The following is a 26,650-nucleotide window of genomic DNA, read 5'->3' as shown; positions in this document are numbered from 1 at the left end:
AGCTCAGCTCCCAGACTGCTGCCCTGGGCAGCACAGCATGGGAAGGAGATGACCAGCCCTCTGTGGAGAAAGAAGTGGTTCGGGACTATTTAGAAAAGCTGGACGAGCACAAGTCCATGGGGCCGGATGCGTTGCATCCGAGAGGGCTAAAGGAGTTGGCGGATGTGATTGCAGAGCCATTGTCCAATATCTTTGAAAACTCATGGTGATCGGGGGAAGTCCCAGACGACTGGGGTGTATAAGTCCCATTTTGGGGTGTATAAGTAGGGGCATTGCCAGCAGATCGAGGGATGTGATCCTTCCCCTCAATTCGACACTGGTGAGGCCTCATCTGGAGTACTGTGTCCAGTTTTGGGCCCCACACTACAAGAAGGATGTGGAGAAATTGGAGAGAGTCCAGCGAAAGGCAACAAAAATGATTCGGGGTCTGGAACACATGCCTTATGAGGAGAGGCTGAGGGAACTGGGATTGTTTACTCTACAGAAGAAAAGAATGAGGGGGGATGTCATAGCTGCTTTGAACTAAATGAAGGTGGATCCAAAGAGGACGGATCTAGACTATTCTCAGTGACAGCAGATGACAGGACAAGGAGTAATGGTCAAGTTGCAGTGGGGGAGATTTAGGTTGGATATTAGGAAAAACTTTTTCACTAGGAGGGTGGTGAAACACTGGAATGGGTTACCTCGGGAGGTGGTGGAATCTCCTTCCTTAGAAGTTTTTAAGATCAGGCTTGACAAAGCCCTGGCTGGGATGATTTAGTTGGGGATTGGTCCTCCTCTGGGCATGGGATTGGACTAGATACCTCCTGAGGTCCCTTCCAACCCCGATATCCTAGGATTCTATGATCATTTGGCCAACAACATGCAGCAAAGCACCCAACTAAGTTGCATGAATGCTCTTTAAACCACTCCTCAATTATACAGAGACACCAGCATATCTTCCCAGCTCTCAGCCTTGCACCTCAGAAATGTACCATCTTACACGGCTCACGGCCTTCTCTTGAAAAGTGTAAGCTCATTAATTAGTTCGCCACTTCATCAAAAATAAAGGGGACATGCACCAGCCTTTGTCATGTGAGCAACTTTCCCAAGCACTTTGGACAAACTCAGGAGTAAGTATAAAATAGTAAAATAAGTTTATTAACTACAGAAAGTTAGATTTTAACTGAGTATAAGTGTTCGTCACAGAGGTCAAAAGTGGTTACAAAACAAATGAAAATAGACTCCCAGTCTAAACTCTAATTTGAATATACTGAGCAAGAATTGGATCAAACAGCTTTTCTCATCACTGCTTGCTCAAGGCAATGTTGAGTTCTTAATACACAGACTGAATTCCCTCTCAGCCTGGGACCAATCTCTGCAGTTCAAATTCTGAGTCTTCCAGACAATCTTCCAGGTGTTGAGATTGGGGAAGAGACAGGCCACGTGGGGGTGTATTTGACTCTCATACATATTTTTTCTCCAGCTGCTAGGTCGATTCTTGCCGTGATGCTGGGGTTAGTTAGCCCCCAATATGGAGCAGCAGTTTGCCTCCTGCACCTTGTGGTAGGCGTGTCACAGCTCCTTCACTTTGACCCCGCACGGCAGTGTGTCCCTGTCATGGCCCCTTTCTATCATGCATCACGAAATCTGCGTGCACACCTCAGGAGTTACACCGCAGAAAGCTGCTTTCCTCTTATTTACCCTATGTTCTTCTGTTGTTACAGAGGGGAAAAGACATTTTTCCCTATCCCTTCCCTATTCCTGCTCTTTGTTATACTTCTATATATTTTAAGGGAGGAAAACGGCCGTAAAAATATCTGCCTTCAGGAAAACCTGAAGCAACAGCACTCTGATGAACTGTGACAACTGGGAATGAAACAATATGATCCTGGTGGGGGAACTTGATGACTAACAATTGTTTTTAAATGGGGGAACAGTATAACTGTGATGCTCAGGCTTTGTTTAGACTAGGACATGTGATGGAGTTTAGGTCAGGTCAAGGGGAAAGCTAATGCCAACCACTGCACCTCGGCTGCATCTGCACGACAACTGTAATTGTCTTTTAACACCAAGATCACTAACTTGAGCAGCCAACGCCATGTACAGTCCTAGTGGATGTAAGGCACGGGTACTTTTTGCCTCAGTGTAGCTTGTTGGGAACAAACCTCTCTCCCCCACCTGGAGCTGATGAACATTCCTGGCTGGAGGGACACACGCTCCTTTGACCCAAAAGGAAAGGAGTTGATAGAAAACATCACAGGACTGACCCCAAAGAAGGGTGAGCTGCAAAAGGCAGGAGCAGGCAACTCACCTGGGGGAGCTGAGTAACCACGGTGAAGATGGGGCACAGATCACTAAGTGGGAATTAGCAAATGTGATTGAAAAGAATTTGGTCAGCCCTAGTCAAGGCATTTGTTACAGATCAGTCCCATGTGGATTTTCTGATGTCTAATAAGGGTTGAGCTCCGATTGAAGCGTTTCCCACACTCAGAGCACATGTAGGGCCTCTCTCCTGTGTGGATTCGCTGATGTGTGATAAGGGCTGAGCTTTGATTGAAGTGTTTCCCACACTCAGGGCATCCATAAGGTTTCTCACCCGTATGGATTCGCTGATGTATGATAAAGTATGAGCTCCGATTGAAGCGTTTCCCACACACAGAGCATCCATAAGGCTTCTCACCTGTGTGGATTCTTCTATGTGTGGTCAGTACAGAGCTCCGATTAAAGCTTTTCCCGCACTCAGAGCACGTGTAGGGGGTCTCTCCTGTGTGCGTTCTCTGATGTGTGGTAAGGGCTGAGCTATAACGGAAGCATTCCCCACACTCAGAGCATGTGTAGGGTGCGTCTCCCGTGTGGATTCGCTGATGTGTGATCAGGTTTGAGCTCCGATTGAAGCTTTTCCCACACTGAGAGCATGTGTAGGGCCTCTCCCCTGTGTGGATTCGCTGATGTGAGAGGAGGGATGAACTGTCAATGAAGTGCTTCCCACACTCAGGGCATCCATAAGGTTTCTCACCCGTGTGGATTTTCCGATGTGTAATAAGGTGTGAGCTCTGCTTGAAGTGTTTCCCACACTCAGGGCATCCGTAAGGTTTCTCACCCGTGTGGATTTTCCAATGTGTAATAAGGTGTGAGCTCTGCTTGAAGTGTTTCCCACACTCAGGGCATCCATAAGGTTTCTCACCCGTGTGGATTTTCCGATGTGTAATAAGGTGTGAGCTCTGCTTGAAGTGTTTCCCACACTCAGGGCATCCGTAAGGTTTCTCACCTGTGTGGATTCTCTGATGTGTGAGAAGGTCTGAGCTCCCTTTGAAGCTTTTCCCACACTCGAGGCATGTGTAGCATGTTCCTTCCAAGTTCATTCTCTCACGTGTAATAAGGTCTGACTGGCTACCGAAGTTTTCCTCTGGCCTCTGCTGACTCTCACAGGCTTTTGTTTCTTCTGGGTGTGCACAACTCCCAGAATCATTCCCTTTGGACCTTCCTGACAACATCCCATGGGCTTCTACTCGCTCAGCCTCTTCCTCCTGGGTTTCCTCCTCGTTTTCACTCACCATCCGAACACCTGACAGGAGACCGAGAGAATCCAGACATAAGTCTCTGCCTGCACCAGAGAGAAAGGAAATCTCAGAGAGAAGAATGGAAAAGGGATGAAGGAACCAAAATGTGTACAGGACAGATCAAACCTATCAGGGAGCTGATTTTCCCTTCAACCTTCCCCAGAGGAGAGAAACGAAGGGATCAGTTCTGGGTCCGTATCTCAGAAGAAATCTCAGGGGACAGCGAGATTGGGGAGGGACCTGCTGCCAGTTGTCAGTCAGGATAGGTGGGAAGCCATGAGTGACCTCTGCCTAATGATTCCACATCTGCAGGGAACAATCCTGAACTTGGAGAGCTCACAAGGTCTTTGTAGGGCATCCCAAATGTTTCCTGTATTCACTGACAGTTTTGGGGTTGGTTTAACCAATGCCTCACCTATGAAGGCAGCTCTCGGGAGCACTTTTTTCTTAGAGCCATGAAGGTCTGGGACGCACGACTCCTCCCCTCGTTCCAGCTGCGAGATCACATCAGTTCTGGAAACTGGAAACCCTGCTCAAGGCAAAGAAAACAAGGGAGGTCAGTGGAATTTGTGGGATACTTGTCACAAAGAATATTCCATGCTTTTAAGCCCAGCTCACTTTGAAGTAGTAACGTCCCAAGGCCGGCTTCCTTGGCTCAAAGGGCCAGGAGATGATGATTATCAATCATATTCATTACATTAGTGCCTAAGGGCCAACTAACAGTGGGTCCTCATTTTGCTAGGCACAGTACAAACCGAGAAGCGTTGATGGCCTGTGTCCTGAAGAAGTTTCAATCTAAATAGACAAGGCAGACACAGAATGGGGGAAGGGGTACAACCCACCAGCAGAGTGAACTCCGTGAAGGCAGAGTGGCAGATCTGATCAACACAGGCCTAGATCTTGAGACCATCGGATTTAATGTTACAACCAGGGCCAGTGTTTTCCGGAAATTGTCGCTAAGACTGCATTTTTTCCCAAAATTACTCTTTGTTTGTGGAATCACCGTTAATATCCGGAATTGATGATCAGAGGGTGGGTGGGGCATGCAGGGTCACAATCCCCCAGATTTCTCCCTGGAGACACCCGTCTCCTCCCCAGGGCACAGGCTGGCTGCGGTTGAGACTTGATGCCAATTTCTTCCCTCCTCATACAAGTCTGGGATCAGCAGTGGGACGCCAGGCTCTCTCATCATGCTGCAGAGAGGACGGCACTCACAGCTGCTCGCGGCTGTGTCCACAGCACCTCTCCCCTGCTCACCTCCCCTGTACACAGCTGGTTCATGCCCCGTCTCTCCAGCGCACAGCTGGCTCTAGGCTCTCAATGCCCAGTATCTGAGCCCCACCGCCCCCACACAGCCGGCTCCTGTCCCCTCCCCCCAAGGCACTTTCAGGCTTTAAAGGATTAGATATTGCTCACGTTTGGCAATTACTCTCTTTTCATTGCCTGCAAACTCTTATCTGTATATCTAAGCCAGCCCTTGAAAGCATGAATTCTTCACAGACTATGATGCCGAGATGCGCCACATGAAGGGCTGCGGGATGGGTTTCCTGTGCAAGCTGGTATCACTACAGGGTGATGAATGCCAGATCTCAAGGCTGGTTATGCAGAGCTCCACCTTTTGAAGCTTTACCCAACGCAGAAAGGGGTAGGGACGGATTTCCCCTCATTCAGGAGACTGAAGACGACAGACTTTTGGGGGATAAAGAGCTGAGTTTGAGCTGACTGAGGGGGGTCTTTCTGGGCTACAAACTCACAGGACCTGATAACCACCAAGAGGTAACCCTTTAAGAAAGGTTTTAATACACTTTGGAACCCATCAGGGATTCCCATGAGGACCGCTGAGGGAATGAAGGGAAACACGCATTTGGATGCTCTTCTTCTTTTATGAGAACGGGAACAGGAAGGGCAGGGATATCACTGAATGCAGGATCTCAGCAGTACTAGGTGTCAGGATAGCACCATATTGCAGCCCATTGGAAAACATAATCCCAACTACACATATAAAATGATGGGCTCTAAATGAGCTGTTTCCACTCAACAGAGGGATCTTGGAGTCACTGGGCACACTTCTCTGAAAACATCAACTCAGTGTGCCACGGCAGTCAAAAAGCAAAGAGAATGTTGGGAATCATTCTGAAATGGATAGATAAGAAGACAGAAAATATCATATCGCCTCCATATAAACCCATGGTACACCCACATCTCGAATAGTGCCTGCAGATGTGGTTGCCCCATCTCAAAAAAAGATATATTTGAATTGGAAAAGGTTCAGGAAAGGGCAACCCAAATGATTACAGGTATGAAACTCTTCTGTACGGGGAAAGATTAAAAAGACCGGGACTATTCAGCTTGGAAAAGAGACAAAGGGGGGATATGAGAGAGGTCTATAAAATCAAAACTGCCGTGGAGAAAGTAAATAAGGACGTGTCATTTACTCCTTCTCAGAACACAAGGACTAGGAATCACCCAATCAAATTAATAGGCAGCAGGTTTATAAGAAACAAAAGGAAGTATTTCTTCACACAACGCACAGTCAACCTGGGGAACTCCTTGCCAGAGGACGTTGTGAAGGCCAAGATTATAATAGGGTTACAAAAAAAAAACAAAAAACACCATGAGAAATCTATTGAGGACAGGTCCGTGAATGGTTATTAGCCAGGATGGGCAGGGATGGTGTCCCTAACTTCTGTTTGTCATAAGCTGTGAATGGGTGACAGGAGATGAATCACTCCATGATTCCCTGTTCTGTTCATTCCCTATGGGACACCCGGCGCTGGTCACTCTCGGAAGACAGGACACTGGGCTAGATGGACCTTTGGTCTGTACCAGTGTGGCCATTCTTAAATACTAGGGAATCTAATGAGTCCAGTGCAATGGGAGGGAGTAGGAAAATCCCTGGGTGTGGAGAACACTGGGAAATTAGAAACTATCATTCAGAAGCAACAGACTCTAAATAGTCTAGACAAGCAGAATGTGAAAAATAAGAATCGGGGTCATGTGACTTCAGGAATGAGGGACTCAAAAAACCAAGTCTGCAGAGAAGAGAGATTGTGGCTATTGCACATGGGGATGGGGGGAGCAACTCTCCAGGTCTCAAGGATTTTCACCAGCAACCGAGGCCATTGTCCCATGCACGGGGCAATCCGGAGCAGTGAGGAGTTGTGTCATCTGTAATCCTGGCTGAGTTTCAATGCTCTGCTGCTGGAGCTCCCTTGTCTGGATTCCCCCAGCCACCATTCAAGGTCTGTGTGATCAGTAACCCTGGACCATCTGCTCTGACCCCAGCAGCCTGCTTCTTACACCCCAAGCACATTCTGGTCTGGGTGGAGAAGGCTCAGGGTTTGAGAGAAGGCCAGGGGTAGGAAGCTTCTGTTCGTTATGCTGGATCTAACCCCCCCTTTTACTTGTGCAAACAGGAAATATTTGACACTGTGCGATTCTGCTCCTGTGCTCTCTTCCCACAGCGTTCAGCAGCAGGGGAGGGTCTCTGGTCGTGTGTGTGTCACTGGCATGCTGGGGTGATGCTGGAAGAGGACAGAGCAGAGGTGGCATTGTGGGGGTGGCGTGAACCTCATCTCTTCCGTTCCCCTTCCACGAACCGAGGGGACAGGAACCCTTACCCAGCGAGGTCACATTCTCATAGGTCTCCTGCATGACGTCTCTGGAGAGGGCTCTCTGAGCGGGGTCCAGCAGAGCCCCCTCTTCCCTGGTGAAATACACAGCCAGCTCCTCGAAGGTCACCGGCCCTTGAAAGAGCAAGAGCCCCCCACTCAGGACCTGCTGCCCCACTCACGGCCCCACTATTCGTGGGGGAGAGGTGCCAATCAAACGGAAACACTGGGTGGACCGCAGCCAACAGAGTCCCACCCCCACGCGCTCAGAGCACCCAGGAAACACCAGGGGGAGGGGGCAAAGAGACACCCCTCCTCTCTCCCAGCAGATCCATCACACACCTACTAGCCAAAGACTGATACCGGAGATGCTGCCCCGAGCAGGGTCTAGGGAGAGATCTCTTGTAGGAAGCCCAACACCCTCCTCCTTGTGAAAAGAAAAGGAGGACTTGTGGCACCTTAGAGACTATCCAATTTATTTGAGCATAAGCTTTCGTGAGCTACAGCTCACTTCATCGGATGCAAACTGTGGAAAGTGTAGAAGATCTTTTTATATACACACAAATCGTGAAAAAAATACCTCCTCCCACCCCACTCTCCTGCTGGTAATAGCTTATCTAAAGTGATCACTCTCCTTACAATGTGTATGATAATCAAGGTGGCCCATTTCCAGCATAAATCCAGGGTTTAACAAGAACGTCAGGCGGGGGGGGGGCAGGAAAAAACAAGGGGAAATGGGTTACCTTGCAAAATGACTTAGCCACTCCTAGAGCTGGATATGAAGCAGGGGAATCTCCCCTCACCCTGACTGGTGGCTTCCCCCTTCGTATTTCAAGGCACACGCTGGTTAGTTGGGTGAGGCTCCAGCACTAGGAGTCTGGTCCTTTTTCCCAGCCCCAGCCCCATCTAGGTAGGTTATTTTCTCTTCACCAGATTGAAGCATTTCCACCTCCGAACCTCATGGGTCTCTTCCTAGAATCTAGGCCACTTATTAAACAACTCCCAACAGGTCTGCCACCCCCTGGCCTCCTCCCTTTCTCCACGCCGTGCATTTCCTGCCCCGCTCCAACCTCCAAACCAGACGGTGCAAACCTTCCCCTCTCCCGTGTATTTGCTGTCCCTCTCCCTCCTGCAGGAACAGATCAGAACCCCCTCAATAATCCCTACCTGAGCTGGCTCCTCTGCAGCCATGTCGCTCCCTTGTCCCATGGGAGGACGGGATGAACCGGAAAGAAACATGAGCGTCGTTCTGCAACCTGGCCGGGCAAGAAGGGCTGTTGTGGAAGTTTAGGAACTGGCATTAGTTCATTTCACATCACGCTTCCCCCAGGCTCTTTCCTTGCAGAGCGAGATCCGAGATTCTGCCGTGCTGAGAAAATGCTCAATCTCTGGATTACAGCAGAGACCTGGCCCCTCCTGCCCGGCTAAGCTCACGGACACACTTTTAACCTCCTTTCTCCCTCCCGCATCCCAAAACAAAGTCTCTGAACGCAATCCTAGAAAAAAGCAGAACCAAAGGAGTCCCTTTCGAGGATTCCCTCTGACACTGACCCCACGGCAGCCACACCCCAGCAGGAGGGACATGGAGTCAGGAACTGGGTTTTCCTCTCTCTCATCCTCGCCTTGTCCACAGGAAAGTGATTCTCCCCACACTGCAGTAATACATCTGTCTGGGCAGATGAGAGAGCTGGAAATCTCTTTCAAAACTCTTATCCCACGGACCCTGTCAGTCTCTCTATCTCCTTTTCCCTGTGCCCTCTCCATGCCTGTCTGCTAGGAAACTCTCATTCCTGGGTTGTTTGCTCCCCCATGGCTGGATTTGCTCCTGCAAATGGCAGGAGAAATGGGGTGGGGGCTCTTTGTGTACAGTCATTTTATAGTCCTTCACTGCCTGCCTGGGATTTCCCCATTGCCTGCCTAGGACCACCACCTGCCCTCCACCAGGATCTGCCAGCCCATTTGCCTGGGACCCCCTCCTCCTCCCAGCAGGACCTCCTGATGCTTTCCAGGAGGACCCCTCACTCTGCGCCAGGGACCGCCCCACCACAGCGCTGTGCACTGGGCATGGCAATGGTCCCAGGAGCCAGCTGGGCAATCCCAGACAGAGACCCTGGCACAGCACCAGGCAGCGTCTACTCCCCTGCCCCACCTGCCCAAGAGACCCCCACCCCCACTGGTCTGCAGCCAACAGGCCCCCAGCAATACCCACCTCCAGGACCCATAGCCTTAGGGCTGAGCACATCAGAACTACCCCCCGAAACCCCAAATCCTCCAGAACCCACCAACCTGACTAGCGTCCCCCGTGCCCAGCCACCCAGAGGCCTCCCCCTACCACAATGTCCCTTCAGCTCCCGCTGCAATCTCCCCACACAGACACCTGCCTCCCCCAGCAACAGTGTTCCCTCACAGTGTCTGGTAAGTGGATAGAAAGTTATCACCACCCCCTGCTGGCCAGTCACACAGGAAGAGGGAGCCCGCGGGGACGCCTCTTTAACAGGAGAAGGGAAGCCATGGAGGGCCAAAATAAGTAAGACATTTCCATACTCTGTCACTAGCAAATAATGGCCACTGTGGATCCACCCCAGAGTTGGCTACATCTTTGCACTGCAGGAAGCCCCCCCTCACGGAGACCCTTTGTCATCGGGTTTGGGATACTTCTGGACCCACGCTGCACTCAGAGGGACCTCCTCAGCCCGTGCCGGCTGGAGAAAAGAAAAGGGTCCAGCCAACTCTCCTGTTACCAAATGGGAACCACCCATCCCCCAAACAGGGGGAGGCCCCTGGCTTTGATGGGTATTCAATATATGGCTAGTCTCTTTTATCAGCAAACATTTTTTACAGAGAGAAAGGAGGGAACAAATGATTCTCAAAGGAGAGGGAAAGATGATCATTGTTGCAGGGGGGTTAATTTCCCAACCAGGATGGAGAAGGACTCAGGGCGACAGGTTCCCCCCAAGGAAGGACAAGTTGCTAGGATTTACAGACATGGGGAACAGCCCCAAACCGAAGAGGATTTTTAATTGACATTTGATAATGACATCGTAAGAGGGAAACCTGAGATTTGAGATCAGTGTTCAGAAATGAAAGGGAAAGGGTGGAAATCTGAGGGATTTTGGATTCATTTATGCAAATTATAGAGAGGAAAGTGGAAAATGAGAGGGATTTTATAGCAGTTGTTGATAGGAGGTAAAAGCTGAGTGTATTTCCCACCACTATTTGGTCAATGAATAGAGCGGAAATGGGCAATGTTGGCAAACGTTTTAGATCCATATTCAGGAATCTGAGAAAAGGTGTCAATCTGAGATTTTCGTCGTAATTTATAATTACAGAGACAGGGAAAGCTCTCAGGGGCATATTCAATTAGAAGTAGACAACTAGAGTAAAAGTGGGGCAAACGTTGAGGGTATTTTTTAGGAATCTTTGAGACGTACAGAGAAAACGTGTCACAAACTACACAACTGAGAACATGGGATAAACGCCAAGACCGGGGCAGCTTTTATGTGGCTATTAAAGAACTAGCTGGAAAAGGGGGACCGTTTGTGATGTAAAATCCAGCCTGTCCAATACATAAACAGAGAGTGATGGTCTCCCCCCCCACGGCCCCCGTTCACCTGGGCAGCAGGGAGCCCTCTGAGGGGCTGACTGAAGGGGGCGGGGGGGGGAGCTGGAGGGCTCCCTGGGGGCGGGGAGGGGGCGGCAGTGGGGGATGGGCAGGTGGAGGGCAGAGAGTCACTTTCCTGCCCCCCTGCCCAGCGCTCCCCCCCGGGGTCTCCCACAAACCGGGGCGGGTCCCAGCTAGACAAAGGCCCCCCCGGCCGGGCACGGGGGGGGGGGGGTTAATGACGGGCCCCACCCCGCACAGACCCCGGATGAGAGCCGCAGCTGCTCCTCCTGCAGATCCGACACGAGGCAGCGCCTGGTCTGCTCCAAGCCCCGCCCCCAGACGCTGCCCCGCCCCCGGTCTGCTCCAGGCCCCGCCCCGTGGCGCTGCCCCGCCACCGGTCTGCTCCAGGCCCCGAACCCTGGCGCTGCCCCGCCCCTGGTCGACTCCGGGCCCTGCCCCCAGGCGCTGGCTCGTGTCGGTTCTCTCGGAGCAGCAGTTGCGGCTCCTCTTCGGGGTCTGTGCTGGGGGGGCTTTGTTCAGCTGGGACCCGACCTGGTGAGTGGGAGACCCCGCGCTGGGGGGAGCGCTGGTGGGGGGGCAGGAAAGTGACTCTCTGCCCCCGGCACGGCTGGGATTGGGGGGGCAGAGACTGGGGCCCGGCGGGCTGGGTCCCTTGGGGGGTGTTGGGGGGAGAAGCCGGAGTTGCGGGGGGTGGGGGTTGAACTGTCTCTGTGCAACCAGGAAATTCCCGGGGGGTAAGTGGGGGGCGGCGGGGGACTTAATTGGATCCCCTTCCCCCCCCACGGGCACAAATGCCCCCCAGTTTTCCCCTTTTCCCTCTCGGTAGCTCCCACGTGGTTGTAAACTCCCCCCCACCCCCGCCCCATTGATCCGCTCTCTCGTCTTCCCTGATCCCCCCCCGTCTCTCCCTCCTCCTCACATGTCCATTGAAACTCCCCTCCCGTAGGGGGGGCGGGATTTCCCTCCCTCCCGCCCCCCGTTTTATCCGCAGCGATTTGTCCCGCTGTCGGTGGGAAGTTGGAGCCCGGAGCCATCCCCCAACCTGGCTGCCCCGGCGTGGGGGTGGGAGGAGACGCCGGGTCTCTGCCGGGGCGGGGAAGGGAGGGGACGTGTCCCGCATGGGGCTGGCCCCGATCCCGGCTTCCCAGTCCCACTTGCTGCCCCCAACTGCCGCACCGTTGCCCCCAGCCCCCACCTGCCCCCCACCTGTACATCCCCCACTACCGCTCCCTCCACTCCCCCAGGGAGCCCTCCAGCTCCCCCCCGTCCCCTCCAGTCAGCCCCTCAGAGGGCTCCCTGCTGCCCAGGTGAACGGGGGCCGTGGGGGGGGAGATCATCACTCTCTGTTTATGTATTGGACAGGCTGGATTTTATATGACAAACGGTCCCCCTTTTCCAGCTAGTTCTTTAATAGCCACATAAAATCCCCCCCGGTCTTGGCGTTTATCCCCTGTTCTCAGTTGTGTAGTTTGTGACACGTTTTCTCTGTAGGTCTTGTTGCCGGCACCCAGTGCCGAGAGGCTGAACAACAGCTTGAGTTGGTTCGTTACCCGGTGTGCTGCACCCAATAATCACAACGGGGTGGAGAAGCAGAAAAGTTTATTTGAAGCTTCAAAAAGGTACAGGGAGATTTGAATCTCAAATCCTGTACAACAAAGCAGGAAGTTACACAGGCTTTTACACATCCTTTTTTTTAGCATACTTATTCAATAGTAAGCTGCTCCAAGTATCCATATAGCCAGCCAATCCAGTTCCCAGCTAGTTCCCTGATTTTCTGTATTATTTGTTAAACTATATATAAAGCTGCTTTATTTAGCATTGTTTTTTTATATTTTTTTTGTTTGGCCTTGCTTAGTTTTAGGCAGTTTAACTCTGCAACATACTGTTGCAGATTTTTAGCATAACTGCTGTGTATGCCTCCAAGCGGGGGGGTGGGGGGCGGCAAGGACACTTGGGCCTAGCACGCAGAGCTGCTGCAAGTGCCTCCAGGCAGGAGTGGGGCCAAGGACACCGGGGCCTAGCGCGAGGGGGCTTCATTAACATTTGTGGTTTTTTATTTTTTTGAGTTACTTAGTGGCCATGCCCCAGTGTTCCCAACAGTCTCAAAGATTCATAAAAAAGTTTGCCCCACTTTTACTCTAGTTATCTACTTCTAATTGAATATGCCCCTGAGAGCTTTCCCTGTCTCTGTAATTATAAATTACGACGAAAATCTCAGATTGATACCTTTCCTCAGATTCCTGAATATGGATCTAAAACGTTTGCCAACGTTGCCCATTTCCTCTCTATTCATTGACCAAATAGTGGTGGGAAATACACTCAGCTTTTACCTCTGTGACGAAGTGGGACTGTTCTTAATGTTTCCTCTGAATAGTGTGGGGGTGCCTCAGTTTCCCCTATGAAGTTCTTAAGTATCTAGGTGGTGGGATAAGGGTGTATGATCATTGCAGAGCCCTAGAGGGCATGTGTGTGCAGGAGTCTGGACACAGAGAATGGCCAAAACCCAGTTTCCTGGCCACTGATGGCCTGGGCCCTTCCCCCCTGCAAGGTGAGAGCTAAAGGGTTGGAGAACAAAGGAATCAGGTGACCTCCTGGCCCCGGAAAGGAACAAAGCCCAGAGGAGGAGGGGCTGGAGGGAGTTTCAGTTTGGGGCTGTCTGGGACATGGAGTGAAGGGCAGACGTGGTTGTCTGGCTCACTGCCCCCCCCCCCAAAATGGCCCCAGCTGAGGGGTCCTGTTCTCTGCACCTGCAAGCTCTGGTTTAGACCATGTTCCTGTCATCTAATAAACCTTCTCTTTTACTGGCTGGCTGAGAGTCACGTCTGACTGCGAAGTTGGGGTGCAGGACCTCTGGCTTCCCCAGGAGCCCTGCCTGAGCGGACTCGCTGTGGGAAGTGCACGGAGGGGCAGAGGAGGCTGAATGGTCGGAGGTCAGACCCAGGAAGGTGGAAGCTGTGTGAGCTGTGTGTCCTGCAGACAGACTGCTCCCAGAAAGGCGACTGCCCCAGAGTCCTGCCCGGCTTCATGGGGAGCAGTTCCAGAGCATAACCCAGGGACTCTGTGACAACCTCCTATCAACAACTGCTATAAAATCCCTCTCATTTTCCACTTTCCTCTCTATAATTTGCATAAATGGATCCAAAATCCCTCAGATTTCCACCCTTTCTCTTTCATTATGAACACTGATCTCAAATCTCAGGTTTCCCTCTTAGGATGTCATTATCAAATGTCAATTAAAAATCCTCTCGAGTTTGGGGCTGTTCCCCATGTCTCTAAATCCTAGCAACTTGTCCTTCCTTGGGGGGAACCTGTTGCCCTGAGTCCTTCTCAATCCTGGTTGGGAAATTAACCCCCCTGCAACAATGATCATCTTTCCCTCTCCTTTGAGAATCATTTGTTCCCTCCTTTCTCTCTGTTAAAAATGTTTGCTGATAAAAGAGACTAGCCATATATTCAATACCCATCAAAGCCAGGGGCCTCCCCCTTTTTGGGGGATGGGTGGTTCCCATTTGGTAACAGGAGAGTTGGCTGGACCCTTTTCTTTTCTCCAGCTGGCACGGGATGAGGAGGTCCCTGTGAGTGCAGCGTGGTCCAGAAGTATCCCAAACCCCATGACAAAGGGTCTCTGTGAGGGGGGGCTTCCCACAGTGCAAAGCTGTAGCCAACTCTGGGGTGGATCCATGGTGGCCATTATTTGCTAGTGACAGAGTATGGAAATTTCTCAGTTATTTTGGCCCTCCATGGCTTCCCTTCTCCTGTTAAAGAGGCGTCCCCCTGGGCTCCCTCTTCCTGTGTGACTGGCCAGCAGGGCGTGGTGATAACTTTCTATCCACTTGTCAGACACTGTGAGGGAACACTGTTGCTGGGGGGGTGCATGTCTGTGTGGGGAGATTGCAGCGGGAGCTGAAGGGACATTGTGGTAGGGGGAGGCCTCTGGGTGGCTGGGCAGGGGGAGCCCTAGTCAGGTTGGTGGGTTCTGGAGGGTTTGGGGTTTCGGGGGGTAGTTCTGATGTGCCCAGCCCTAAGGCTATGGGTCCTGGAGGTGGGTATTGCTGGGGGCCTGTTGCCTGCAGACCAGTGGGGGTGGGTGTCTCTTGGGTGAGTGGGGCAGGGGATTAGACGCTGCCTGGTGCTGTGCCAGGGGCTCTGTCTGGGATTGCCCAGCTGGCTCCTGGGACCATTGCCATGCCCAGTGCACAGCGCTGTGGTGGGGCGGTCCCTGGCACAGAGTGAGGGGTTCTTGTAAAGTGTCAGGGGGTCCTGCTGGGAGGAGGAGGGGGTCCCAGGCAAATGGGCTGGCAGATCCTGGTGGAGGGCAGGTGGGGGTCCTAGGCAGGCAATGGGGAAATCCCAGGCAGGCAGTGAGGGACTATAAAATGACTCTACACAAACAGCCCCCCACCCCATTTCTCCTGCCATTTGCAGGAGCAAATCCAGCCATGGGGGAGCAAACAACCCAGGAATGAGAGTTTCCTAGCAGACAGGCAAAGAGAGAGAGAGACTGACAGGGTCCGTGGGATAAGAGTTTTGAAAGAGATTTCCAGCTCTCTCATCTGCCCAGACAGATGTATTACTGCAGTGTGGGGAGAATCACTTTCCTGTGGACAAGATGACGATGAGACAGAGGAAAACCCAGTTCCTGACTCCATGTCCCTCCTGCTGGGGTGTGGCTGCCGTGGGGTCAGTGTCAGAGGGAATCCTCAAAAGGGACTCCTTTGGTTCTGCTTTTTTCTAGGATTGCGTTCAGAGACTTTGTTTTGGGATGCGGGAGGGAGAAAGGAGGTTAAAAGTGTGTCTGTGGGCCTAGCCTGGCAGGAGGGGCCAGGTCTCTGCTGTAATCCAGAGATTGATCATTTTCTCAGCACGGCAGAATCTCAGATCTCGCTCTGCAAGGAAAGAGCCTGGGGGAAGCGTGATGTGAAATGAACTAATGCCCGTTCCCAAACCTCCACAACGGCCCTTCTCTCCTGATCAGGCTGCAGAACGACGCTCACGTTTCGTTCCGGTTCATCCCGTCCTCCCATGGGACAGGGGAGCGACATGGCTGCAGGGGAGCCAGCTCAGGTAGGGATTATTGGGGGTTTTCTGATTTGTTCCTGCAGGAGAGAGAGGGCCAGCAAATACACGGGAGAGGGGAAGGTTTGCACCGTCTGGTTTGGAGGTTGGAGCGGGGCAGGAAATGCACAGGGTGGAGAAAGGGAGGAGACCAGGGGGTGGCAGACCTGCTGGGAGTTGTTTAATAAGTGGCCTAGATTCTTGGAACAGACCCATGAGGTTCGGAGGTGGAAATGCTCCAATTTGGTGAACAGAAAATAACCCACATAGATGGGGCTGGGAAAAAGGAGCAGACTCCTAGTGCTGGAGCCTGACCCAACTAACCAGTGGGTGCCTTTAAATATGAAGGGGGAAGCCACCAGTCAGGCTTAGGGGAGATTGTCCTACCTCATATCCAGCTCCTCACAAGGAGGAGGGTGTTGGGCTTCCTACAAGAGATCTCTCCCTAGACCCTGCTTGGGGCAGCATCTCCGGTATCAGTCTGTGGCTAGTAGGTGTGTGATGGATCTGCTGGGAGAGAGGAGGGGTGTCTCTTTGCCCCCTCCCCCTGGTGTTTCCTGGGTGCTCTGAGCGGGGTGGGGGTGGGACTCTGTTGGCTGCGGTCCATCCAGAGTTTCCGTTTGATTGGCTCCTCTCCCCCACGAATAGTGGGGCTGTGAGTGAGGCAGCACGTCCTGAGTATGGGGCTCTGGCTCTTTCAGGGGCCGGTGACCTTCGAGGAGGTGGCTGTGTATTTCACCAGGGAGGAGGGGGCTCTGCTGGACCCCGCTCAGAGAGCCCTCTCCAGAGACGTCATGCAGGAGACCTGTGAGAATGTGACGTCGCTGGGTAAGGATTCCTGTCCCCTCGGTTCTTGGAAGGGGAACGGAAGAGATGAGGTTCACGCCACCCCCACAATGCCACCTCTGCTCTGTCCTGTTCCAGCATCACCCCAGCATGCCAGTGACACACACACGACCAGAGACCCTCCCCTGCTGCTGAACGCTGTGGGAAGAGAGCACAGGAGCAGAATCGCACAGTGTCAAATATCTCCAGAGACCTCTCTCATATGCACAAGTAAAACGGGGGGTTAGGTCCAGCATAACGAACAGAAGCTTCCTACCCCTGGCCTTCTCTCAAACCCTGAGCCTTCTCCACCCAGACCAGAATGTGCTTGGGGTGTAAGAAGCAGGCTGCTGGGGTCAGAGCGGCTGGTCCAGGGTTACTGATCACACAGACCTTGAATGGTGGCTGGGGGAATCCAGACAAGGGAGCTCCAGCAGCAGAGCATTGAAACTCAGCCAGGATTACAGATGACACAACTCCTCACTGCTCCGGATTGAACTGTGCATGGGACAATGGCCTCGGTTGCTGGTGAAAATCCTTGAGACCTGGAGAGTTGCTCCCCACATCCCCATGTGCAATAGCCACAATCTCTCTTCTCTGCAGACTTGGTTTTTTGAGTCCCTCATTCCTGAAGTCACATGACCCCGATTCCTATTTTTCACATTCTGCTTTTCTAGACTATTCAGAGTCTGTTGCTTCTGAATGATAGTTTCTAATTTCCCAGTGTTCTCCACACCCAGGGATTTTCCTACTCCCTCCCATTGCACTGGACTCACTAGGTTCCCTGGTATTTAAGAACGGCCACACTGGGACAGACCAAAGGTCCATCTAGCTCAGTGTCCTGTCTTCCGACAGTGACCAGCGCCGGGTGTCCCAGAGGGAATGAACAGAACAGGGAATCATGAAGTGATTCATCTCCTGTCACCCATTTACAGCTTATGACAAACAGAAGTTAAGGACACCATCCCTGCCCATCCTGGCTAATAACCAGTCATGGACCTGTCCTCAATAGATTTCTCATGGTGTTTGTTTGTTTTTTTTGTAACCCTATTATAATCTTGGCCTTCACAACGTCCTCTGGCAAGGAGTTCCCCAGGTTGACTGTGCGTTGTGTGAAGAAATACTTCCTTTTGTTTCTTATAAACCTGCTGCCTATTAATTTGATTGGGTGATTCCTTGTCCTTGTGGTCTGAGAAGGAGTAAATTACACTTCCTTCTTTACTTTCTCCACAGCAGACATGCTTTTATAGACCTCTCTCATATGCCCTCTTGTCTCTTTTCCAAGCTGAAAAGTCCCAGTCTTACATATCTCTCCTCATACAGAAGCTGCTTCATACTCCTAGTCCGGGTTTTTTTGCCCTTTTCTGAACCTTTTCCAATTGCAATGTATCTTTTTGGAGATGGGCCGACCACATCTGCACACAATATTCAAGATGTGGGCGTACCATGGATTTATATAGAGGCAAGTTATGTACTGTCTTATTATCTATCCCTTTCTTAATGATTCCCAACACCCTGTTCCCTTTTTGACTGCCTCTGCACCCTGAGTGGATGTTTTCAGAGAACTATCGACAATGACTCCAAGATCCCTCTCTTGAGTGGAAACAGCTAATGTAGACCCCATCATTTTATATGTATAGTTGGGATTATGTTTTCCAATGGGCTGCACTAGGTGCTATCCTGACAACTAGGACTGCTGAGATCCTGCATTCAGTGATATCCCTGCCCTTCCTGTTCCCTTTCTCCACTGAACCCCACCAGCCCATTCTTAGTGTTCCCAGCTTCTCCAGGACTCTCTCATTGTGTCTGGACCTCTCTCTCTCTGCAAGAAGCAGTTCCAGGGAGACTTATCCTCTGTCTGGAGTCTTCAACTTCTGGGACATGGATTTACTTTCTCTGTGTTTTAGGAGATGCTTTGAAATTGAGTGTCTGTGACATTAACCACAGTGCAATCTTGACTGGTTGAACAGCTGTTTCCCCTCAGTTGCCCAAGCTGGGGTGGCTTTTACACTGCTTTACTGTGAGAACAGCCACTCCTGGGCAGTTAACACCCAGTCTCCAGCATGTAACTCGCTGCCAGCTACACAGTATTGAGCGCTGTTAGTCAGCGACTCATGAATTACAGTGCACCACAGGAGAACCCCAGAAAATTCTCTGGTCCCGGACTTTTGTGCATCTTTCACTGTCCAGCACACTACTGAATGACGCAAGGTCATATGAAGTCTGTCATTTCATCAGTGGAAAATGACACGTGCCAGCCTTGTTATCCCAAATGGATTTTCCAACACACTTTAATCCCAACACACTGGTTAGATGAAACAATAAAATGAGATGGCTAACTACCGGCAAAAAAACGATATTAATTGACTACAGGTAATGAGGTATAAAAGCCAGAATTGTTTACAAAAGAAATGCAAGATAAAACCCAAACTAACATCTAAGTTAACGAGCTAAAACGGATACAAAGCAAATGTTTCTCTCACCATATCCTGAGGCAGGCTGGCTGTCCTTTCAGCCAGAAGTCCCCCTAATTCGCCCCTGCTGCCAAGTTCAGTTTCTTCAGGAGCTGTCATGAGCAGAGGAAAAGGGGGAGAGAGAGAGTCTCAAGCATTTTCCTCCCCTCTTTTTATAATTCAGTCCTTTGTACGACAAACAACTTCAGTTCTCAGCTGAGTCATGGTGACCGGCTGTCTGTTGTAGATATGAGCTTCAAGTGGTCGCTGTGAAGGAATGTAAAAGTCTTCTTCACACCTTCCCCCTCCTGGAGAATGGCAATTTGACCAGCTGCTTGCCTTGCTGTCTCTGAGGAACTGGTCTGAGGGTGTTCCCCAGAATTGTAACTTTTTCACTAATATGATACAGTAAAATCTCATAATTTTACATAGTGTTGCTACACATATTTTAACAGGAGGATAATATTCTGCAGATTATGCATTTTCAAATGATACCTCAAACAAGCCATAGTATGTAAATAATTGATCATAGTTTTCTAGAAGAGTGAACATAGGGGTTGTGACAGGGTCAGGCCAGATGGCTAAGTAGGTCCCTTTTCCTTGGGTAAAGTAACAGAACAATCAGGAACCTTCTGGAGACCAGTAAAACAGGCTGATTAGAACACCTGCAGCCCATCAAGAAGCTACTTGAATCAATTGAGGCAGGCTAATCAGGGCACCTGGGTTTTAAAAAGGAGCTCACTTCAGTTAGTGAGGTGCGTGTGAGGAGCTGGGAGCAAGAGGCGCGAGGAGCTGAGAGTGAGACCATGGACTGTTGGAGGACTGAGGAGTACAAGCATTATCAGACACCAGGAGGACGGTCCTATGGTGAGGATAAAGAAGGGGTTGGGAGGAGGCCGTGGGGAAGTAGTCCAGGGAGTTGTCGCTGTCGCAGAGCTGTTCCAGGAGGCAGTCTAGACAGGTGCATTCCACAGGGCCCTGGGCTGGAGCCCGGAGTAGAGGGCGGGCCCGGGTTCCCCCCAAATCCTCCCAACTCCTGGTCAGACCCAGGAGTCGTCAACCTGGACTGTGGGTTCAGAGAAACGGCCAAGCTGAGGGCTGCCGTGAAGCTCCAAGGCGAGCAAATCCGCCAATAAGCGCAAGACCCACCAAGGTAGAGCAGGAAATTTGTCACAGGGGACAGACTGTGCCTGTCTGTGTGTGTTCCCAGCAGATATGTGGGTATTTCAATCCCTCATAAGCAGAGTGCTCAGCATCTTCAGGGACCCAGGGAGCTGGTCCTGGGAATTCACTGGTTTACTAGGTGTGACACTGTAGGCAATTGTGAGACACTTTAATAATAATAATTAATAATAAAATACCAATATGATGAAATTGCAATGAATCATGCTAGATATGCCATGTAAGGTGTAAGTGAAAATGCTATGATTTTCCAAGTATGATCATTTTGTTTCTATGTTTTGTACCACCTTTGTGTTGTGAGTTATAGACATGTAGGGTATATCTGTATTTCCAGACTTGTGCAGTGTTTCTGGGTGACACCCCCGGACAGACTGGCATCAGCACTGCCGAGCCTCTTCACTGGCCTGTCAAGGGTCATCAGCTGTACAATGAGCCCATGAAAAGAACCAAGGGGATACACCTATTGAGTCAGCAAGACATGCAGGGGTATGCCTGTGTACTGAGAACTCCAGGGCTTTTCCATGCCATGTGCTGTGAAGCTTGTGTTTGGGACACAGGAAGTACAAGCCACAAGGCAAAGGGAATAGAAAGGGCAGCTGCATCATCTTCATTTTCTCTTCAATCCGTCTTCCTACCTCTGGAGCAACTTCTCTGCAAACTGAAGCCTTGAACAAAGGACTGAATGACCCATCCAAGCTGTGGATGTGTTCCAGACGGACTTTCAAGCCAGGAACTCACCAATACTGTGAAGAACCCGATATATAGATTTCTGAATGTATCTGACCTTTGCTTCTTTCCTTTAGTTTAGAGGCTAAAGGATTGGCTGGCAGCCTGGTATTTTGGGTAAGATCCAAACCTTTTTTTTAAGGTCAGGCTTGACAAAGCCCTGGCTGGGATGATTTAATTGGGGATTGGTCCTAATTTGAGCAGGGGGTTGGACTAGATGACGTCCTGAGGTCCCTTCCAACCCTGAGATTCTATGATTCTATGATTCAAACCTGTGCTGACCTGGTAATATGGCTGACCCTTTGGGGTCAGAACATTGTGTTTCTGTGACCAGAATTTTTAAATAAGCTCTCACTGTACCGAACACAGGTGCTGATTGGGAGTCAGAGAACTGGAATGCAATAAAGGGGGCTGTGTGATCTTTTTCAGCTTCTCAATAACCAGTGTGGGGGATCAGAAGCAGAGTTTGTGAGTGGTCGGTGATTTTAACTTCAGTGTTAGCCATCAGTTCTGGGAGCATCTGCTCTCCCTTTTTTAGCCTGCCCTGACCTTAGCGTTTTCAGTCAGGACTCCCCAAGGCACACCAGGTCACACTAAGCACTGAAGTTAAATTAATAGAATGTTTTGTTTTTTTTATGACAAAGTCTGATGCAATCACCTGAACTCCTTTGTTTTCTTTCGTCTGAGCAGGGTTTCCCATTTCCAAACCTGATGTGTTTTCCCAGCTGGAACAAGGGGAAGAGCCATGGGTCTCAGAGCTCCAGGGTTCAGAGGAAAGACAGACCCTGAGAGCTCCCTGCAAAGGTGAGGAAACATGAAACCAACTCAGAATCTGTAAGTGCCTGAAGGAAACATATGGGATGCCCTACAAAGCCCTTGGGAGGTCTCTCAGTTCATTATTGTCCCTAGCAGGGGTCATAACCTCAGGGAAACTAAAGCTCATGGCTTCCTGTAGATCCTAGCAGACATCAGGCAGTAGCTTCCTCCCTTCCCCCCATGAATTTGATGGGATGTGAAGGCTGAATTGATCCCCTCCTCTCTCCCATTTAGGGGAAGTGTTTGGAGGAGTTCAGTTCCTGTTTTTATTTGACCTCTCTCCAGCACTTTTTTTCGTTGGCCTTCCCCTTTCCATCCCTGTTGGAGGTTTCTGTCTCTATCGCAGCAGGTCATGAGATGGCATGTGAGAAAGAAGAGCAGTATTCTCAGCAGGAAAATGCTGGGCAAGTGGATAAACACAGAGCATTATCACAAAGATGGGAAAGGAACGTGTCCAGGAGTCATGAGCAGGGAAAATCCTGTGAGATGCAGCACAGACCAGAGAGAGAGCAGGGAAATCGGCCAAGGGATAAAGTGGGTAAATTAATTTCCTGTCGGGGAACTCAGAAGGACCTCAAGGAAAGCACAACACAGCAGGAAATCCTCAGGGGAAAGACAAAAAATGCATGCACTGAGTGTGGGAAAAACGTATATGACCAGTCAGCCCTTATAAAGCATCAGAGAATCCGCGCAGGAGAGAGGCCCTATGAATGCCGTGAGTGTGAGAACCTTCAATCGCAGCTGAAACCTTGTTACTCATCAGAGAACCACACAGGGGAGAGGCCCTATGAACGCTGTGAGTGTGAGAACCTTCAATCGCAGCTCAAACCTTGTTACCCCTCAGAGAACCACACAGGGGAGAGGCCCTATGAATGCCGTGAGTGTGGGAAAACCTTCTCTTGGCACTCAGCCCATGTTAGCCATCCAAGAATCTGCACAGGAGATCAACACCATAAAAACCTCTAGGGCTATCCGTACTTTTTTTTCTTTAATACTTTTCCTGATTCCCACATAGTAACTTTTAAGGTTGTTTGAACTGTTTGCAGCACCGTTCTCCCTCAGCGTGTCCAAATGAGTGGCCCATTTTTGCCTTTTGCAGTTCACCCTGTTTTGAGGTGGACCCATTTGTCCTTTGTATCTACTCCATTGTCTCATGAATAATTTGAGTGTGCCCTTCCTATCAGGAACCAGGGAGCATCACATCTATACCATTCCTCCTATTGCAAAATTATTGTTCGGAATCACCACTGATTCAGATTATATCATTGCCAGTTGTTCTCACGTTGCTCTGGGTTGTGCTGAAGAGCAGTTATATTGGGAACTTTCCCAATTATATTGAAAGGAAGAGGAGCAGGGGCAGGAAAAGAAGGGTCATTTCAGCCTCTGTGACACTGGAAGGAGATGGGGTGACTCAGAGATTCCCTCCTTCCCCATCACTCCAGACCTGTTAACTCTGCATGGCTCAGACAGGAGGGATCTTCATCACATTCTATCCCTCCACTTCTCAAAGTGTCACGTGATGAAGCGTTCTCAGCTGTCTGTGCTTGGAGACGATACTTTGACTTCTTTAATCCTATATCAGAGTCGCTATGACTGGAGATGAAAGTGTCAAAAACCTGGAAGGGGAATTCAAATGGATCCCAAGCACAGTGTGATCATTTGGAGTTTAAATCCCAGGTTCCATCAATTGGTAAAGCCACTTCTGGCAAGGGGGCTGTTTTGTCCCCCATTATGGGGGATGCTAGGTTACTAAAAATTTTAAATAACCTAACTAATTCTATGGCATGGGGAATGGTCCCCTTCATGATGCAGATGTTGAGGAAATAGAAGTGGGTTTTTTATTGAATTTATTTTTTGTAGGTGCTAAAAAAAAGTGTATGAAATGAAATCAGTGTTGGATATCTAATAGCTGCAGAAAAATAGCTAGTTTTGAATAGAAACTCCAGCTCTGATAACTAACAGGCCTGTATCCAGTCCCTTGCCTGGAATTGTGCCACCAAATTAAAGAAAAGCTGGGCATGTTTCAGGAAGCCATTCCTCACTAACACTGCTGAGATTTGGAGTGCTTTTGTAAAGGATTCTACTTCAGAGAAGTGTACATTTACCCTAACCAAGGCCAAGGATTTGGAAAGAACTGGGGTTGAATGAGTACACGCTCCGTTCTTGGTTTCCATCCCAGTAAAAGAAGCTATGGTGACCAAAGACCCAAGGAAAATTTTTGTTTGTACAACTCACTGATTACAGATCCAAAGCATGCCAGGGTTAGATTGAGAACAATCATCCTTCACCATTTGGATCCAAAGAGAGAGAGTGCTTCATAGGACATTCCCTCCTCGTGGATTCCAAACTGGGTGCCCGATTGGGTAATGTCAAAGTCAGATTCAGGACTCACATAATTTGTCAGACCACTCTGTTTATTAGCAAAGCACTTTGCCAATGCACCCAGATATGTGAGCCCCCTGCAAAGGCTCAAGCTAACTTATTTATACAGATAAGCCAATTTAACATAAGAGACAAAAGGAAGCAGAAACTGACAAATATACATATATATCTTACTTGCATACTAATGTTTACCAATCTCCCAGCTCAGTAGGAGCTCTAAGTTAATTAGTTTGAGGACCCATTGTCTCACACGCCTTAATGTTTCTCTTCTTGACAACTATATTTCAACAAACCCTTCAAGTAGCATTTCTTTAATGAATTCTAATTTAAATATAATTCATTCTATTTTCACAGAAACCAGGACTTTCAGGCTGTGGAAATGATGGTAACCAATGAGGCAAGGAACGTGTCCGGTTCCAATTTCAGACTTCCAGATACTCGCATGTTGAGTCGTGATTCTCTGGTTTTGTGTCTGATGCTCCGGCTTCACAATAAAGCTGATGTTGGCACAGCTGCCCCAATGTAGCTGCACTGGTGTAGCATGCTATTACAGATGCTCTAAGCCAATGGGAGAGATCTCTCCCGTCGGACTTCATTAGTCCAGCCCCCTCAAGCTGAATGTCCTGCTGACGTAGTGCTGTCTACACAGGGCATTAGGGCTGTGTAACTACATTGCTCAACTCTGGATTTTTCACACCCCTGAGCAACATAGTTATACCAATAAATGCCTTTAGTGTAGGACAGTTTTCTCTTGTGTTTCATGCATTTACATCCCTTCTCCTCTACCTCCTCCTACTTTGAAAGATTAAAAAGTGTGAAAAGAGAGATTTTTGTTTTCCTCGTGATGCAAACATTCCCACATCGGAGACCCCTTCCACCAACACACATGGCAGAAGAACCAGCGATATATGAACTCAGAGAATTGGTTGGGACCTACGTTGGGACAAACCAGAACTAGAGCCAGGGTTTGGTTGTTGGCAACGGGGATTAAAAGAAAATGAACTCATATGACAAGAATTTGAGCTCTTTGAATATGTTATTGTTTCCAATGAAAATGAATTTATTGGTTAAACAGTAGGAGACTAATTGTGTGATAATCTGAATCACTTTGTAAAACAAAGTGTCTTGCTTTTTGTTTTGTTAGTCATACAGGAAGTGACAGGTGATCTTGAAAAGTTAATTTGCTTTAATTGACCCCCTGTAGTGTAAGGAGTTCTGGTAGAAAACCTCACTCCAATGGTTGGGGTGGAAGAATGTGTGTGAGAGTGTATAAGTGAATATTGGCCCAGTATAGATTTTAAATTTTTGTGTTTCAAATAGAACTTATTTTGCTTAGTTTCAAAGTCTATTTCTAGTGAAAACAAAATTATTCGAAGAGACAATTTGTAGAAGTTTTTACAAGTTCTTACACTAAGACTGTAAGGGTCACTGACTTCCCCACTTCTCTAATTTGCAAAGGAAAGTCATCTGTCATAGGATGTGTTCAGCAGGTAGGAAAGTTGCAGTCCTCAACCACCAAGGAAAAGGCTGAAGTCCATTACCTTTTAGGTCAATAAGCCATCTAAAGTCTGGTCTATGCTGAAAAGCGATGTTGACGTAGCCACCTCTCTCAGGGGTGTGAAAAGTCCACTCCACTGAGAGAAGTAGTTAATGTGACCTGAGCCCCAGCGTAGACAGTGTTAGGTTGTCAGAAGAATACTTCCAGTGTTTGAAGTATAGACAGAGCCTGAGACAGACTGATCCCCTATGGGAAGTGAGTCATGACATGAATTCCAATTTTGACCCATTTCCCTATATGTGAGAGAGGTACTAGTATGGAGGGCTGGGCCAGCTGTCCGATCGCCTGGTTCCTCAGCTGTAGCTACAGCTCTTAGTACCCATCCACCCAAAGACAGAGAGAAATGGAGAGTTCCAACCGTTGTTATTTTAGTATCTTATTGTTCCTTTCTCTGTTTTTTGTGCTGGCCTTTCTATTATATCAGGGGGTGAGGGTATAGCTCAGTTCATGTTGTGACAAAGCTCTGTCCTTGTCTCTATGGGTCCCACGTTTCCTGGTGGATTTTGCTAGCCTCAGAGGCTCACTGTGACCCTCCACATAGCCCTTCTCTCTCTCTAGAGGCAAGGGCCACAGCTTACTGAGCCATCAAAAGCCAGCAAGGGAGGTGAGGAGAAGCAACCCTCCCTCGCACAATCTCTGTTTCCCAGTATCCATGATTAATCAGGGAGGGGAGGGGGGAGCCCGGGCCCGCCCTCTACTCTGGGCTCCAGTCCAGGGACCCTAATAGTAGCAGCTATGGGAGCTGACTTTTGGGAAATAGGACAGAGTACCAAGGATTTGTTTAGCCTGGGGCTAAAATACCTGTTCCTCACTACTTCACTATAGCCGTCTTGCCTTGCCCCTTCGCAATGTGTGACAAAAGCTTATTGGTGCCA

The 26,650-nt window shown here is 49.7% G+C and overlaps 2 protein-coding genes and 1 long non-coding RNA gene across 4 annotated transcripts in view; 2 read left to right on the top strand and 1 right to left on the bottom strand.

Moving 5' to 3' along the window:
- LOC144258216 (uncharacterized) overlaps positions 1–26,650 on the top strand; it is a 970,182-nt gene that overhangs the window by 344,843 nt on the left and 598,689 nt on the right. The window lies entirely within an intron of this gene.
- LOC144258304 (uncharacterized) lies at positions 2,382–8,362 on the bottom strand. Of its 2 annotated transcripts, none has more exons than XM_077806780.1 (5): positions 8,321–8,362; position 7,957; positions 7,163–7,288; positions 3,958–4,071; positions 2,382–3,586 (listed from the first exon to the last, which is right to left on the bottom strand). In XM_077806780.1, the coding sequence occupies exons 1-5, from the start codon at positions 8,360–8,362 to the stop codon at positions 2,382–2,384; spliced, it is 1,488 nt and encodes a 495-aa protein (XP_077662906.1). The 2 variants fall into 2 exon arrangements, with proteins under 2 accessions (XP_077662906.1, XP_077662907.1); XM_077806781.1 differs by having other exon boundaries at positions 2,382–3,547.
- On the top strand, positions 20,868–24,982 carry LOC144258337 (uncharacterized). The gene is made up of 3 exons (XR_013344672.1): positions 20,868–21,136; positions 21,710–21,823; positions 24,572–24,982. It is a non-coding gene; the product is annotated as an uncharacterized LOC144258337 (long non-coding RNA).

This window comes from Eretmochelys imbricata, chromosome 28 (assembly GCF_965152235.1).
Source record: "Eretmochelys imbricata isolate rEreImb1 chromosome 28, rEreImb1.hap1, whole genome shotgun sequence".
In the NCBI taxonomy this organism is placed as follows: domain Eukaryota; kingdom Metazoa; phylum Chordata; order Testudines; family Cheloniidae; genus Eretmochelys; species Eretmochelys imbricata.
This window is presented reverse-complemented; position numbering and strand designations above follow the sequence as displayed.

Bases quoted from the DNA above. Each gene is read 5' to 3' on its own strand.
- LOC144258304 (XM_077806780.1), bottom strand. From the start codon at position 8,362: ATGGGACAAGGGAGCGACATGGCTGCAGAGGAGCCAGCTCAG. The intron at 4,072-7,162 runs GTAAGGGTTCCT...TGCCTTGAGCAG, and splicing joins TGAGAATGTGACCTCGCTGG to GGTTTCCAGTTTCCAGAACT. The intron at 3,587-3,957 runs GTGAGGCATTGG...TCTCTGGTGCAG, and splicing joins CCCGAGAGCTGCCTTCATAG to GCAGAGACTTATGTCTGGAT.